This window comes from Rhinolophus hipposideros, assembly GCF_964194185.1.
Source record: "Rhinolophus hipposideros genome assembly, chromosome: 11".
In the NCBI taxonomy this organism is placed as follows: Eukaryota; Metazoa; Chordata; class Mammalia; order Chiroptera; family Rhinolophidae; genus Rhinolophus; species Rhinolophus hipposideros.
Genome location: NC_138057.1, coordinates 35,346,265 through 35,364,234, shown reverse-complemented (window position 1 = coordinate 35,364,234; position 17,970 = coordinate 35,346,265). Strand labels below are relative to the sequence as shown.

The 17,970-nt window shown below is 37.9% G+C and overlaps 1 protein-coding gene across 2 annotated transcripts in view; it reads right to left on the bottom strand.

The window, feature by feature from the left end:
• The window catches only part of PGM5 (phosphoglucomutase 5), a 183,845-nt gene that overhangs the window by 141,578 nt on the left and 24,297 nt on the right, over nucleotides 1-17,970 (bottom strand). For both annotated transcript variants that reach the window (XM_081067433.1, XM_081067434.1), the window contains exons 2-6: nucleotides 14,978-15,140; nucleotides 9,325-9,471; nucleotides 6,191-6,316; nucleotides 2,035-2,225; nucleotides 1,267-1,421 (exon numbers count right to left, since the gene is read on the bottom strand). In XM_081067433.1, coding sequence (XP_080923559.1) covers nucleotides 1,267-1,421; nucleotides 2,035-2,225; nucleotides 6,191-6,316; nucleotides 9,325-9,471; nucleotides 14,978-15,140 — 782 coding nt within the window. The remainder of the gene's footprint in view (nucleotides 1-1,266; nucleotides 1,422-2,034; nucleotides 2,226-6,190; nucleotides 6,317-9,324; nucleotides 9,472-14,977; nucleotides 15,141-17,970) is intronic.

Sequence of the window (17,970 nt, the reverse complement as noted above, 5' to 3'; positions counted from 1 at the left end):
TACTCACTTCACTACATGTAAATGTTATCTCATGAATGAATGAATAATACCAGGATGAAATAACCACACAAATCCAGAAGGTGGGACTCTGTAGGACAACTGATCAGGTCTCCTCCGAAAGCATGGTCAGTAAGTACAAGAGAAAAGGACTGCACTAGGTCATAGGAGACTTAAGGGACATAACCAGATGCAATGTATGGTCTTAGAGGGGATGATGCTTTGGGCCAGCAGTCAATTAAAGACATTTTGGGAACACTTGGGAAAATTTGAATATAATCTTGGATTAGATGACATAAAAATGCACTCATACAAAGCTAGAGATTGTGGATGGAAAAGAAAAAACAAGTTAAAAGCAGTCTGTACTGTCACACCTCCTTTTGGTATTAAAAAAGGCAATTATGTATTATACATATTATATAGTATATATAATATGTATATTACACGATTTATAATTATATATGTATATTACATATGTATAGAAAGAGATCCATAGGGAATATACATTTATCTATTAACATAGGTAACTCAGGGAGAGAGGTATGATGTTTACATTTACTTATTTTTTTGTGTTTTCTAACTTTCCACCATGCACAAGTACTGCTTCTGTAATATATGTTACTTGAAAATATTCAATTCTGTAATTCACTGTTTTATAAGACATGGTAAAAGATGGCAGGAATGGGTAGGGCAAGGGGAAAGAAACCTAACACTGATATACCAAATGAATATCCTGTTGGGAAATTTCCATGCATATCTCATTTCATTCTCACAAAAATCCATACAGGATCATCCTATTTTTGCAGAGCTAATGAGGATACAGCTAGCGTTTTTATATAATATAATCTGATCTCAAAACCCACGTTCTTTCCACCTCACTTTCAGTTCTATTACTAAACATTTATGAAGTATGTACTAGGTATGTACCAGGCACTCTGTTAAGTGTTTTACATGAATCACCTCACTCCTACCTCATAATAATCCATGTAAGGATGATACTATTATTATCCTCATTTTAAAGATAAGCAAACTGAAGCACAGAGATCAAAGTCTTCAAGTTCCCACAGCTGAGAAGTGGCAGAACCAACAATCAAGTTCAGGCCACCTGATTCTTCGTGCTCCTACCCAGCACACTATCCACATCTCTAGGTTTCCATGCTTTCAACAAGTTCCCAGTGGAATAGGAGAGACTGAGTGACAGTTGCCTGCAAAGGGAACACGGACGTCAGGGCCTACCATAAAGTTCTTCACGGTGACATCCTTGCTTACCTGTCCAGGGCCGTGCTGGTGGGCATACTCCTCCCAAACCCTCGGACCCCCATCTGACGGAAATATGGAATGCAAGAGAGGTTGGCGGCAATGATGGCCAGGGAGTCGGAGGGGCTCACAAAGAAGCCATTTTGGCCTAGGATCATATAACGGTCCTGCGGGAAAGAATGTGTGAAAGTGATCAGACAGGAAGGAGCATCTGGTCCTAGCAGCCCCTTCCCATAATCATCACAAGCCACTTTGCTGCCATCCCACATTTAAACAACCTAAAACAACTTCAATGAGGCCCAACAGGGCCTGGAAAACCTTCTTTTAAATCCCTGAATATGGTAGGCCCCTGGATCTGGATGCAAATAAGACTGCGTCCCACTGACTGCCACGTGGAAGACTACCTCAGGCTACAGCAGCCTCCGTAGTCTTAATTCACAGTGCCCCCCAAACAGAATGGAGAACAGGGGTAACTGCTAAAACAGCTGGCTCCTTAACATATGCTTTCAACAAAACCAGCCATAAATAAAGATTTATTGCATGAATATTTTTTAAAAAGAAATAAACTGTTTATAACATAATGTTTACCGGGAACAAAGAACAGTAACAGCTATTAAGTTGCAATACTTACCCATAAAACAGAAGAGCAGATGCAGTGCCAGTTAGGGGTCATGTGCCCCATACATGTCAGCCCCAGATGTGTTCATTAATTCTCTGGTTTCCAGTGCTTGGTTCATTATATGGTAAAAGGGTCAGCAGGCAAAAAACATTCCTACTTACCCCATCAGCATCAAATGCAGCTCCAAATCCATACTCCCCTCCTTTCATAGCTTCCAGAAGGGTCGTTGCATATGTCAGGTTTGGGTCAGGATGCTGCCCTCCAAAATCTTCCAGGGGAACACAGTTTATTGCAGAATTGGCTGGGGCCCCCAGCTCATCACACAGGACCTTTCTCACATAGGGTCCCATAACTAAAAACAGATACACAGCAACATGAAATCTTTGTAGAATCCCCCTCAAGGGTATTTTGTTCCAGTTAAAGCAAGAGAGGCTATTTAAAGGACAAAAAAGAAAGATAAATTCTGCAAGCTTTTTCAAGACACAACACAGAATATTTATTTCAACTACTATTCAGTGAGCACCTACTATGTACCTGTTACTGTGTTAGGCATATAAAAGATGTATTCAATAATCCAGTTACATGAAAATTTCCCCCAAACTTCTAAATTGCCAGAAAGAAATCAACTACTTAACGATGATTTATTGCCTGTTGCTTTTTTATGTATTAAAAGCTTTAGCGAAATATATGCAAAAGCACTAACAGGCTCTAGCAATGTTCTTTGTCTCTGTAATGGTTGTAACTTTGCCAAGTGTATAATTAAACACTGTAAACCACTGAAGCATATAAAACTAAGCATATTTTGCAAAATAAATGTGAAGGAATAGTGTTCTCCAGTTCAACACGCATTTATAGAGTGCCTAACATGGAACTCCTATGTTAGGAATGGAGGAAATCATATTCAAGGAACCCAAAGCACACAGTTCCTACATTTCTGGGCTCTTAATCTAGCAGTGGAATAAGTCAAGTCTACGGATGAGTGGCTGCAACGGTAAGACTCATGCTACTCAATGTATATTTATGAAATAGTTAGATCCAATGGCTTAAGAGAAGGAATGACCACATGCAAGGCTTCAAAAACAAGGTAGCATCTCTGGGAGGACTTGAGGACTTGAAGGAAAAATATAAATTTGACAGGGATGGGGAGTGGGGATGCTATCCAAATGGAAAGAACATTATGAGCAAGGGAACAGAGCCTGAGATAGCATATACAGCACGTTTGGGGACCAGCATGTAATCCTGTTGGCTGAAATATACATAAAGGATTACTTGGTATTTATTTTCCACTAATATAACACAAACTTCAACTAGTGAGCTTCTCTTCCTTTTGCCTGTTCAGTACTCATTTACCCTTCATCTAGTAGCAGCATTGGGGGTTTCCTTGGGAGAACCAACCTCCTTCCCATCTCCGTTCCATCAGATCTGGGTATGACTAAATCCCACTTCTCTCAAAGCTCGGGAGGTGACCTAGGCCTACCCAATCAGTGTCCTACATTCCTCAGCCAGAGTCATTGGTTCAGAGATGAACATACAGTACAAGCGAGCCAATGAGGCTCAAACCCAGAAATATTGCTCCAACTATTTAGAAAGAGAAGCTTTCTTCCCACTAGGCTAGATAATGCTAAGGAAAGAACCCGAAAGACCTCTTTCTAGGGAATATAACAAGCCCCAAAATAAAAAACAAAACAGCCCAGACAGAAAACGTTAGAGTGAAGTTCGTGTTGGATGGAGGTCGTGCCCTCACTCTTAAACATGTCAGACAGCCAAGGCTCACCAAAGTTTTGAGGAATACATTTAACATGAGGCCAAAACAAACAGAGTAAAGAGCAACCTGGAGAAAACAGAAACTTTTAAAGTATGTATCAGTAATATCCTCATAGAGATCAACAAGATATGGTGGAATAGCTAAAATTGAAAAGATTGACAATACAAAATATTGGTGAGGACAGAGCGAAACTGGAGCCCTCATACATTCCTGGTAGTGCAAATGGTACAGCCATTTTGGAAACCAGTTTGGCAGTTTCTCATAAAGTTAAACATACTTATACTACCCAGCAATCCCACTTGTAGGTGTTTATCCAAGAGAAATGAAATAATATATTCCCATAAAGATTTGTTCACAAATGTTTATAGCAGCTTTGTTTGTAGTGGCCAAAACCTTGAAATAGCCCTCATCATATCAACTGGCAAAGGGATAAAGGAACATCTATGCAATGGACTACTACTCAGTAGTAATAAGGAATAAGTACTGATAAATACAACACCGTGAATGTATCTCTAAAACATTATGCTGACTGAAAGAAGACTGAAGAAAAAGGCTACATATTATATGTTTCCATTTATATGGCTTTCTGGAAAAGGTAAAACTATGGGGGCAGGGAGCTAAGGAGTGATTGCCAGGAGCCAAGTATAGAAGGACAGGTTTAACTACATAGGGCTTCACAAGGGAACTTTTTCAAGTGATGGAAATAGTCTATATCTTGATTATCATAGTAGTTACATAACTACATATGTTTGTCAAACCTCATCAAACTGTTTACCCACAAGGTATGAATTTCACTGTTATACCTCAGTAAACAAATTATACCTCAGTAAACCTGACTTATTAAAAAACGATATGGCATTCATGAAACACGAACTAGAAGCTATTTTTAAAAAGAGACTATTTAGAAAAAAAATGGAAATTACAAATATGTAGTGGAACTGAAAAACTTAATGGAAGGAATTAGAGATAAAGTTGAGGGAATCTCCCAGAAAGTAGCACAAAACAAAGAGACGAAAAATGGGTGGTAGGGGAGAATAGGATAATTAAAGCATCAGTCTAGTAGGGCCAATATCTAAACAAATGCCATTCTAGAAAAAAAGGAAAGAGAAAATAATGGAGGAAATCATCCAAGAAGTAATTCAAGAAAATTTCCCAGAATTAAAGGGCACAAACTTCCAGATTAAAAGAATCCTCCAAGTGCCTGGCATAACAAAGGAAAATAACCCCATACTAAGACTCATCATTGTTAAAGGTAGAAACACTGAAGACAAGTCAAAGGCCCTAAAATCCTCCAGGGAAGAAAAAATAAAGATTTCATACAATGAATTAAAAATCAGAACAGCATCAGATTTCTCCAGTTCAATATGAATGGCTGTAAGAGAATGAAGCAATGCCCTCAAAACTTCTGAAGAAAAACAATATCCAACCAAGATTTTTATATCCACTATATCGAGACAAATATCAATTAAGAGTGCGCATAGAAAAGAGGCGTTTTCAGGTATGCAATGACTCAAAATATTTACTTCCCATGAGCTTTCTCACACAGAGTTCCTGGAGAATGTGTCCCTCCAAAACTTAGGAGTAAAGCAAGAAAACGGATGACAAAGGATCCAGAAGTAGGAGAGTTAACATAAGAGAAAGGTAAAGGGAATTATTAGAATGATGGTAAGGAAAGAGTCCAGGACAACAGCAGCTCAGAGAGCAACCAGTGCAGTGAGGTAGATGAGACATCTCCAGGACAACGAAGTGAGGGAAGATTTAGTACTGGGAAAGTATGGGGGTGAATAGCAACAAGTACACTTCACAAAAATGAAGCAATGAGAAAACAAGACAATTACTAATTCCTAGGAAAAATTTTTTAAAGTTTTGCTGTAAAGAAAATATAGTATTTTGCATGGCTCAGCAGTGTTATGATAATGTAGACACTGGATACTGATCTTTCCAAATTAGTCATATAGATATGACCAATATAGTCAAAGATATTAGTCATATCTTTCCATAATTAATTTAGGGAAATGTGCTTGGATTTAGTGAGTGGAGGGGTGAAGAGATACAACCTCATTTTCCATAGCATGAAATCGGTAATGCCCAAAATTAAAGTATCAACAAGAAGCAGTGTATTCACAATATTTAGTAACAGAGAGATAAGTACTTTAAAAACAACTAAGGTTTTAAATAGCTGCCTCTAGAAAGCAGGAAATTGGGGAAAGAAGTTGGGGATAGATTTTTTTCATAACGAACTTTAAACTATTTGACTATTTAAACTATGTGCATATACTGCGAACAAAAAAAGTTTTTTGGATGACTACAGTTGTACTCTATCCACGCCACACTCTAACAACTCAAACTTATTTGTTCAGGCTTTGTTTTAACTTACATCAAAAGAGAGAAATTAGAGCCCTCAAGTTTTCCAGAGTATTCCAAATATCTGAACATACATGTGTTGTGTGAATATCTACAAATCCAACCTTCCTCATAATCCCAGAAACCCAACATGTGTCGAGGTCTCCTTAACATTTCTTGCTCACCAAAGCAGAAGATCAGGAACTCACCTCCATGCATTGCATCAACTCGGATCTTCAGTTGACCAGGCCCAGTCAGCAAACTCTTTATGGTGTTAAAATCAAAGATGGTCCGAAGGAGATTGAGATAGATATCCACTGGGTCAACTATCTCCACTAAGGATAGAAAAGCAAAGGGGAACATCAATAACCATATCCATGAACGGTACTTGGAAGTGTAACAAAGAATCACTTCCCTAATACATGGAATTCTGATCACAATCCCATCATAACCCCACACATTATTGGGAAGCAAAGTGTCCATTTATAGACAAAATCACAAATTAAGGCACAATCAAGATGCTACAAACTGTTCAGGTTATCAATGGGTGTAAATAGTATCAAGTTATAAATTCTTCTTTGCAAGTGAAAAATCAACCAAAATAATACAGTTGTTAAGATAAAACTGTGCCAGTATCCCTACTCACACTTTTCTGCCACCTCCCTGCCAAAAAATGCACCTACCTCAATGCTAAGAGGCATTTTGGCACAGCCAGTTGCCTCTTCTAAGGGGATTGGCCAAAGAATGACTCAGCTGGCATGAAACAAATCAAGGAGTGACCTCAGCAGTGACTCCTATTTTCCTAACGCCACTGTGCCAACCAGATCCAGGTTTTGAATTAGCAATGAAGGATATATTCCTGAGTTTGTGTGAAGTCTCTTGGGTGCCAATTTAGTAACAATTTCAGGGTGTTGCCAGATATTTCAAAATCTTCATTAAATACAAATGTTCTCTAGAGTCCAGTACCAACCAACGACCAGGAATCCAAAACAACTCTTTCTTTTCCATTTATCTGATAAATATATAAAACCTAGAATAGATTATGTTTTTCAAACTTGGCATTCAGTACAGAATAACACTCAGAAAGTACTTTTCCTAGAAAAGTTTCTACTTGACTTTTAGACACTAAAACTTGTCCAATGAGCCTGGCTTTTTTAAATTCGTAAATTGTGAAACTTATGTTTATTGTTTTGCAAATGTTTCAAATACACAGTACTTTTGAATTCTGAACTACTTAAACCTGTACTGAAGATATTACCAATCCACTTTTAATAATTTTCAGTAAATCCAGGTATAATATTTAATGGATGAGATTTTAATATGTAATATGAAACTATCTCTTCACCTGGTCAAATATACATCTAAAAGTATTTTTCCTTGCACTTAAATCAATGTAGTATATGTGTGCATTCAAATATAATGCAATTACTTTTTATGGAACACACATAGTTTTTAATCATCTTTTGACGTGAAGAGGATATTAATCTATAAAATTAATTAAAAATTAACCTATATGAACTAGCCACCTAAAAATGGTTAAAATGGTAAACTTGATGTTATGTATATTTAACCACAGGAAAAAAAATAATCTATAAAATACATGGTTATATCTTGAATACATTAAAAGTTTTATTCATTCTACAGTATAATATTGTTGGCAATTTCATTCTGGTTGTTAAATTCTTGAACCACTTGCCTAAATAGATTTGGTATTTATAGCAGATAACACATAATACCAGACAGAAATGTAAAAAGCAAGGAAGCAAATAGAATTCATTGAAATTTGCAAGTTCACATCACATACTCGTAGTTCATGCTCTTGACGCTTTAAGGTAAATTGCGGAGGACTGGTTTACCTCCAGTGAACTCAAGCCCTGCTCAACATTTAAAACCTCAAGAACACAGCCCGAAAATTATCCCAAACAACTGTCTGCAAATCCTTTTGGAGAGCCAGGGATTCTCCCTGCCCACCTCCTAGTATCCGTACCATTTTTAAAAATTCATCAAACTAGCAAAGTGGCTGCAGCAATGGGCCTGGATCCGAGCTCACCAAAGATCTGAGTCTCTTGAACAACTAAATAAAATTGTGAAGATAGCAAAAATAAATATAACTTCTTCCTACGGTAACGCCTGATTTTTCTCAGTCACCTTATTGTCCTGTCCTTCCAAACACATGTAAACAAGCATATTTAATCATTTTGTTTAATATAACATATCCCTTGCTTTGAGCAGTCAAATCATTGTGTGTGTGTGTGTGTGTGTGTGTGTGCGCGCGCGTGCGTGCGCTTTCAACTAGATTAATAGAAGCAGGCTTACATTGCTTCCTGTAAGTATCACATGCCTTTGAATTAATTTCTGCTGGCTAGCTAAGTAAGCAATTGACTCAAAATCTTCCAAGAATAATAGTTTTCCCAACACTGTGACCCCTGACCAGTCCATTTCAAGCTCTTCTCTGTCCCTACAGTACCATGTGACCATGAGCCAGGTATTTCATCCTTTTAGCTTAGTTAAATTACTTGGATACTGTCTTAACACAAACTGTATTTAAGCTTATAGGGACACCAAAGGAGTAAAAAAAAAAGATGTCCATTTCATTGCTCCTTGTATGTCTTCTAGGAAAAAAACAATAGGATAAAATAGAGGGGAAATGGAATTCATGTTGTTACACATGGAATTCATGTTGTTACATGATTCAATATTAATCTATAAATTGAACGATTATAATCTGAGTACTTCAGAAGTTTTATTTCCTCTGCAATATAGGATATTTTCGGCAATTTCATCCTAGTTCTCTAATTCTTGAATCATTTGCCTAAATCCATTTGGCACTTACTGAATTCCTTGGTAAAATTTTCTAACACAACGTTTGATATAGAGCAGACAATCAGTAATTGTGCATTGAAGCAAGATGAACTGCACGGTTTGGGCTTGGAAAAGAAATGCCCACTTTCCATAGGAAATTTTAACAACCTCACCACTGTGCTGCGTCTCCTCTTAATTATCTAAAGTATCCTGGCATCTTCACCGTCATTGCTTAGAAACACAAAGACACGTTCCGGCAATTCGCAGCCTAGTCTTGGAACACTGTAAAAAAGTCGGCTGCGAAATCTTCCCTATGTCAAAAATGATAAAGGGTTTGAAAAGTGGTTTTTAAAAGTTGCCAGTTCTGACTATCTTAGCGGCTCTCGTTTCCCTCTATACCACGTTCAGATTACGTTTATTTATCAAGTGTCACTCCCAAGACTGGTAATTCTATTGCTTTCGTGTGTGCACCTCCTGCAGAGAGCAGTCACCCCACCCACAGAGTTAATTGGAGTTCTTCAAAATACAATTTCTCGATTACCTCTAAATGGTTTGAATTTGTTCTCCAGGTCAAATTCTTGTCTTCCGAGTCGAGATAGGTCAATTCGAAGATCAGGACATATGGCATATTCCTCAATTGTTTTGCTGATCTGATAGATTTTGTCTGAGACGACATCTGGCGCAGGACCTAAAATTTGAAAATAGTGTACCACCAAAAATAATTTTTTTGTAGAAGTTCCATCAGAGAAATGTTACCTCTTCCTCTACCAAACAGAAGAAAGATTTGTATGTTCTCTAACCAATGGACAAGTTCACAGTTCAATTATCCTTGATATTTCTTATGCTGTATATATCTACTATAGAGGAAATTTGGTCAGCCTCACCTGTTCTATGAAGGCTAATAACCTACATGTTTGTTTGTTTGAATCCATTTCTAAGCAATGATATGTCTTCCCTAAAAATAGTTTCACACCTGCCAGGGAGGCCCGGTTATGTAATCAGCTTTATTCAGGATATGAGACACAAACAGGATATGCATTTGACAGAAGTGAGGGATTCCAGATTTAAACTGCAGCTTACCAAGTGCATCTAGAGGAAGCAAATATGATTTCTACTCCCAGGTTGGTGGCCTCGGTGCGTGAGTTTACCGGGGTAAATTATTTTCCCCAAACTCCCACTCTCTACCGACTCCCAAGTTTTTCAAATGAGGCTTAACTAAAAATGTATGATGTATTTGCTCACAAGGTCAGGTTGACAATTAACTTGTAACAGACTTTAAATGAATTGAACATAAAATCAATAGTTGTCCTCCTGTAACTTTTCTTGTCTTTTTAACTTTTACATATTATTTTTAATTTTTTAAAATAAATTCATTGGGGCAACATTGAATAATAAAATTGTACATTATATCTTAATGCGAGCCACTTTAAATTTGTTGTGACAAGTTTGGGAATCAAATAAATCAGTAGATAGAAAAATCTAAAACAAAAGATAGTAGATAGATAGATAGATAGATAGATAGATAGATAGATAGATAGATAGCTTTGGGTATTAATTTCACTCACCAACTACATTTTAACTTTCTACTGAACACAAATTATTTCCTGATTTCCTTTATACCCCAATCCCTAGAGCTGCATTGTCTAATACAATAGCTACTAGTCGCACGTGGCTATTGAGCACTTGAAATGTGACTAGTCAAACTGAGATGTGCTGTAATTGTAAAACACACACCAAATTTTGAAGAGTTAGTAGAAAAATATGATAGATTGCATTAATAATTTTATAGTAAAATGTTGAAACAAAAATAATTTTTAAAAATAATGATAATTTGGATATATTAAGTTAAATAAAATATGTTATTCATTTCACCTGTTTCTTTTTACTTTTTTTATGTGGCTACCAGAAAATTTTAAATTACATATGTAACTCACAATTTGTTTCTATTGGACAGTATTGCTTCAGAGCCTCCCAATAAATACTCATTGAACATATAAAAAGGAATAGTGCCCAAACACATTAAATTGCATACATTATATATGTGCAAGTTTTTGTGTATCAATTACGCCTCAGTAAAGCTGGGGAGAGGCGGGGGGTGGGGGAAGGAATAGCAATAGCACCTTTCCGGTAGGTGGAAAAGAGCCTAGTAGATAGATTGTACTGACATTTTCTTGTCCTGTAGGAAAAGTGAGGACCACAAAGAAATAAACATAGCCCTTCTCAACTTCACTCACCATTTCTGACCCTTTTGCAAAACGTAAGACTTTTTCTTCTTTCTAGGTCCTTACTAATAGAAAAGGGATTCTCTCCCAGATTTTTAAAGGGCTTATTCAGCAATTTAGTAAATATTTAAGATTCAGTAAAACTCAATTTTGGTTTGGTTGCATATTTATGTTTATAATTTTTGACACTGCATTCCTTTTTGGGCTAATGTAATGTGTATGTTTGATTCTTGATCACTCAAAAAAATCAAACATTATAAGTTAATAAACAAGACAGGATTGCAAGCAAAAAAAAAGTAAATAGTCTTATTTAGTTTTTGCATTTTTAGCAAAACTAATGCTTACCAGATTGGAGAGTGCATAAATATGTCTCCCTGCCCCCCAACACCACACTACGCGCTAGGGCTGTCTCCACCAGTTTTCTAAAGTCTCTATCTAAGTTTTATGACAAAGCATACTGATTTTCAAAAGTAAAACAAGTTCCAACACACTAGATAATTTTCTAGGATGCTACTCAACTACCCACGTGATAACCTCAGAGCTCATCAACTGCCTCTGCATTCCTTGACATATTCCAAGTTTCCTGGCATCTTTCACTTCAATGGCTTTCTTCTTCATTTTAGGCAATGCCTGGTACAGTCATACCCTCAGTATTACAGTCTCTTGAAATCCTTCTTTCAAAAATATCAAATATCAGTGTCCTTAGCCCATCTACTCTACTCTGTACTTCTGCTGAATCTGCTCCTCGCTACTGTACTAAAGCCTGTCAGTACTTGGTTACTCCTAGGCCATCAGTTCATTCTAGTGTCACTGGTCTCATCCCAGGCAGGACCCTACGCTCCATCAGTTGAGCTATGCCTTTGGTAGCATAATAACAACAAGCCAACATTTATTGAAACTTACATGTACCACATCTGACACTTTATATGGAATTTGGCACTCATAAAAAAATGCATGAAGTAAGCATTATTATTACTCTTTTTCCAAGTGGGGAAACTGAAATGGGAAGAGATGACCTTCACTAAGGACACATCACTGGTCATTGGCAGAGGCTGAATTGGAATTCTAGTAGTGTGATGTCAGTTCAGACAATTTTAACAACCACCAGCCCTCCCGATGCTCTGCTATGCCCACCCAGCCATTGCCCAAACCCGGGACTTCACCATCATCTGCTCCCACTGCTGCCATTCCCAGACTCCCATGCACTGCTGAAGGTAGTCATGAAATTATACAAACTGCCTTCCCCTAATAATGAGGGTTTAACTGCACCCTGGTTCTCACAACTTCTCAGGAATTCTCAACAAATTTCCCAGAATACCTTTTACAAAATATCTCAATTTATCCCAAGTCCCTTCTCCATTCTTGCCTCGTTATCTTAGCAGGCGACCTTTCTTCTTACTTTCTTTTGAACAGATATAGGCAACAATTCCCAAAACTTCCATTCTGCATCCCTCACAGTTGCTTATTTCCCTCTCTTTGCCTCCTTACTCAGAAGTTCTGCCCGCTTCTTAGAATCTAGGTTCTGAATGAGCTCCACACCTTACTAATTCTGTGACACTGGTCATTTTTTTTAACCATTTTATTCCTTGGTGACTTCATCAGGTTGTTGTGAGGATTAAATGAAATAATATATGTAAAGTTCTGAGTATGGACATTGTAAGTATCCAAAAAAAAAAAAATCAGTATTTTTATTATTGATTCCATTTGTGCTCTAGCATCTTCCCCTTTACTTAAAAACATGCTCAGAATGATCCTGTTCTTTAAGTATATTTTAAAAGCAACATAGCTCCAGATGTGTCCCATTTCCCTGAATGTGCCTACTAATTCTATACGCTGAGACTTTTAACTCATTTCATAAGATGTATCTGTGTGACACTCAATAGAAGAGAGATGAAGGCCTGCAACTTCAGATGAAGGATGTCATAGTAAAACTTATTATACTTAGAACAGGAAGAAACCAGCTGAATCTCTCTATGCCATCAGGAATGTTAGTTTTATTAATGATACTAAGATATGCAAACATAAGGAATTAAATGCAAAAGGAAGAAATTTCAACATGTTCAAGGCTAAAAGATGAGTTCAACCCCCTCCCCCTATTCAAGGTATGGTGGAATAGGTTTCATAATCTCCTGTAATTTAGTCTATAAAATGGGTATTTAAATAATACCTTCTTCTGTTATGGCTCACAGGATATCATAAAAATGACTAAGATGCTCTCGCAAGGTATAAAGTCAGATATTAATTTCAAAATGCTTACTTGAAATCCATTGTTTAGTTTGGTAACTTATGTATTGCATTTCTCTACAAGTTGCCATTTTCTGAGTTCATTCAATTTCCTGTGTTATTGGAGTATAGAATATCTGCACATTGCATAGTTTTTCCTGAAACATTCAGGAGTTGCTCTAAGACTAGCTATAGGTCCTACATGTGCTTTTTTTTATTATTATTATTTTTATTAGTTTCAGGTGCACAAGACAAAGCAATACTTAGACGTTTATCATTATATCCCTCACACTGTGTGGACTCCCCTCCCCCCATCCACCATCTCTCCAACATCGCACCTAGCCATTACATTTCCACTGTCTCCACTCCCAACACTGCACTCCGCCTCCTGTAAGCATATACATACATATACATACACATATATATATATATATATATATATATATATATATATATATATATATATATAAAATTATAGTTGGCATTCATCATGTGCTTTTTAGTGAAGCAGAGCTTCTCTAAACATGCCTTCAAAGACAAGGCACTTCATAAGATGTCTTTTTTTAATACCTGGCATGAATGAAGTTCCTTGTTTGGATAATGTCCAAAATGGCTGCAGGAGGGAAAGACAATGTACCTACACTTCAGGATGTGCTATTTTGCCTGGGGCTAGGAATAATTCATAATGGTAACTTTTGTTGGTTAAAATTCAGCTCCCACCCGTGTACACACTCAGACTCAGTGTTCTAGATTAGAAGAGATTTAAGAGACTTGACAACCAAATGCAATGCATAATTCTGAGATAAATCCTGTTTTGAACAAAATAGCTGTAAGTGACATTTTGGGGACAATTGGGAAGTTTTGTATATAGATTAATTTTTTGACGATATTTAGAGAATTAGTGGTATTTTGGTTAGGTGTGATAACGTAGTTATTTATATAAGGGTATGTCTTTCTTTTTAAGAAATACATTCAGAAATATTCAGTGTGAAATGCCTTCATGCTATAATTTACCTTAAAATTCTTCAAGGGAAAAAAAGATTGGCAATATGGGGGAGGATTCTAATGGTGTCCATTTATTATTCTCCCTACCTTTGTATATGTTCAAAACATTTTTAATTCACCCCTATGCACATGTCTCACCCCACTGGGACCTCCAAACTATAAATTTCTGTAAATAAAAGAAAAAAATTAAGTAAGTCTAAGCATTTCTGTGAAAGTCAACACTTCAGGAGAGAAAAGTAAAGCAGATTGCCCTCCACAAGGTGGGTGGGACTCATCCAAAAACCCGCGGAAGGGCTGGACAGTGCAAAAAGTCTGAGTAAAGGAGAATTGCATCTCTCTGCCTGACTGCCTTTCAGTTGACACTTCGGTCCTCTCCTGCCTTCAGACCCGGACTCACACTGGAATTTACACCATCAGCTCTGCTGCTTCTCAGGCCTTTGGACTCAGGTTGGAACTATTCCATCGGCCCTCCTGAGTCTCCAGCTTGCTGACCGCAGATCTTGGGACTTCTCAGCCTCCATAATCATGTGAGCCAATACCTTACAACAACTCCCTTTATATCCTATTGGATATGTTTCTCTGGAGAACCCTCATACAGGCATCTCACTAGATTTTTCTGAGCCATTTCCTCTCCACTTTCCTTGTCAACCATCGGGGGAAGTGGGGCAGGGGGATCAACATGGTAAGAGTTTTTAAAAAGAGGAAAGAAATCATGACAATTAAGGCATATTCTGAACCACATACCTCCATTGGCAACATTAAACTTCACTCCAAACTCTCCCCCTGGTCCTCCAGGACAATGGCTGGCTGTTAGGATGATTCCACCAGCTGCCTTGATCTTTCTGATAATGCAGGAAACAGCAGGTGTCGACAAGATGCCATTCTGTCCAATAATCAGTCGTCCAATCTAGACCAGATAGAGAAAAAAATCGATCCAGTTACATGGGATTGAAGTACATTTCAAAGGAAAAGTGCCCCACACTCTGTCAACACATAGTAAATCACTTGGCAGAAAGAACTGAGTGGGCTTTAGGTTAGAGGAGGTGGAGGGCAGGGGGAGTTTGGGCATTGTCTCTTCTGCCCAATGTCTCCAAGACCATTTGGGACACCCACGTCTAGCAGTCAATTATTAACCTACAAATTGGAACTGCCTCATTGGTTGTCAGTAGTTTGAAACATCTGCTTTGGATGACCAAAGGGTTTGCTTGAACCATACAAGAAGTTCTTAGTTTGTTACTGGCTCAGAAACTGCACATAAATGTGCTAGAAATTACAAGAAAAAAGAAATGGAGTAATTCTATGTTTCACCCCTTCTTCTGCCTCAGCATGAGCGCACACAGGAAGGGATCTGACTTACTACAGCCTCGTTGTCAGGGGGCATATTTTAAATGCACTCGGAATGACCACTCTCCTGAAGGCAGGAATTCTAAGTGTGCCGCTAAGTAACAGCATGTGCTGGACACATTGGAGAAACTACTCATTCATACTAGGCAGAGATCTGGAAGCCATCTACTAGTGTGGCCAGACTCTTTCTATAGCTGTAAAACTGAGTTTTGAAAACAGAACTACTTGGCATGCTTTGTTTTAAAACAGGGCCTAATGTCATCCAATCTAGTGATTTTTAAAAACTTTTTTGGGGCAATACTGGTTAGGAAAATTATACAGGTTTCAAGTATACACCTCTATAATACATCATCTATATATTGCATTGTGTGTTCACCACTCAGAGTCAGTTCTCCTTCCATCACCATATACTTGACTCCCTTTACCCTTTCCTACCAACAGCCCCTATCCTCTGGTAACCATTAAACTGTTGTCTGTGTCTATGAGTTTTTGTTTCTTTGTTTGTCTTGTTCCTTTGTTACTTTCAGTTTTATATCCCTCATATAAGTCACTAATGAAGCCTAGAAAATTCCCAATAATCAGACTGCATCCAAGGCTAATTATATTGTAATCTCTGGGAGGGGGATCCAGGCATTTGTACTTTTTAAGGCCCCACAGGTGATTCCAATGTTCAGCCAAGTTTGATGATAAGCCCCCTTGCCACTCAAAGGACCAGCCTGAGAACTTGGGAAAAACCATCACCTGAGAGCTGGGGGAAACTGTAGAATCTCAAGGCTCACCCAAGACCTACTGAATAAGGATCAGTATCTTAACAAGATCCTCCCCTCCTTTCAGATAATACATTTGTTCATTAAAGTTTGAGAAATCCTGATGTAGCCCACAAACCAAGGCAAGCTCTAGCATCCAGCTCAATAGCAAAGTGACACTGGCACCAACAACAGCATTGCGAGAGGTAGGTCACTGACCAAATGTGACAATGAGGGAAGATACAGAAAAAACATACTATAGAGAGCAAACAAAAGATCTCCAAAAAGAAATCAGTCTTGGGATAATTTAGTATGGAAAGATCCACACACCACAATAACCCCAGAGTACATAGTTTCGAATGGATAAGGCAGATTATAAACAGTAAGTCTTATTATTATTATTATTATTATTATTATTATTAATTGGATACATATTAGGAAGGAAATCAGCAGGGTTCTGTCATACGAGGTCTCTGGTCTTGCTCCCCACATAAGAACGCAGGGCATAGTGAAGCCAAAAAGGAACACCCAAGGAGCCACAGATAGGGGAGTCATACCACTATAGTCTCGCTGGCAGCCGGGTTGGAGATCAGGGAGCAGGACACACAGGATCTGCAACCAGCCGTCCGCTTCTTTGCCAGCCAACCTCACTTGCTAGCTGCAATCTGCCTCTCTGCAACCACAATCCACACTCCGCGCTTGCTAGATTAGCCATGGAAGTTATATCAGTGGCTAATGGCTAACCAGTAACAAATGATAGCCAACTAGTCACAGCTGATGACCATCTTTTATCCGCACCAGCACCTTTCCAAGTGAGGCCGAGAGCCTGGAAACTGCTCTCCTGGCTCTGTCCCCACAGTGGAGAATAATGGTGTGTCAATTTTAATAATAACAATAATAGGAATGATAGCTAAGTGAGCTTGGATTTTATTCTAAGTACAATGGGAATCCATCGAAGGGTTTTGAGCAGTGGAAATGACCTGATGTCATTTACATTTTAAAAGATCACAGACTGAGCAGTTCAAATGATCTTACTGAAAAGCAAGTCATATTATGTCAGTAAAACATTCCAATGACATTTTTTGTCCCACACCAACCCAAGATAAAACCAAAGTCTTCCTCATAGATGACAAGACCCTATGTGATCTGAATGACCCCTACCACATGCCATTCTCCACTTCATGCCCTCCCTCTGCTTCAGCCACAATGGCTGGTTTGCTGTTCCTCAAACACATCAAGCATAATCAAGGCTTTTGCATTTTATTTTTTTCCTCTGCTTAGAGCACTCTTACCCAGGTATTCATATGCCTGCCCCCTCCTGTCACTTTGGGTTTCTGTTCCAATATCAACTAATCACAGATAGCACCTTTGACAGCCCTGTATAATACAGTACCCATAAGTCCCTAATTTCCCTCTCTTTCCTTTACCCTGTTTTAATCTTCTGTATTATACATGTTTCCACATAATATAATATTTTTCCATATTGTTTATTTCCCCACTATATATAAGCTTTAAAGAGTTTGGTTTTTTAACTGCTATGTTCCAAGAATCTAAAACAAACCTAGCATGTAGTAAGTAAACAATAAATATATGTTGCATTAATTAATTGGAAAAAAGTGAATGAATGATTGCTATGTAAAAAATGCA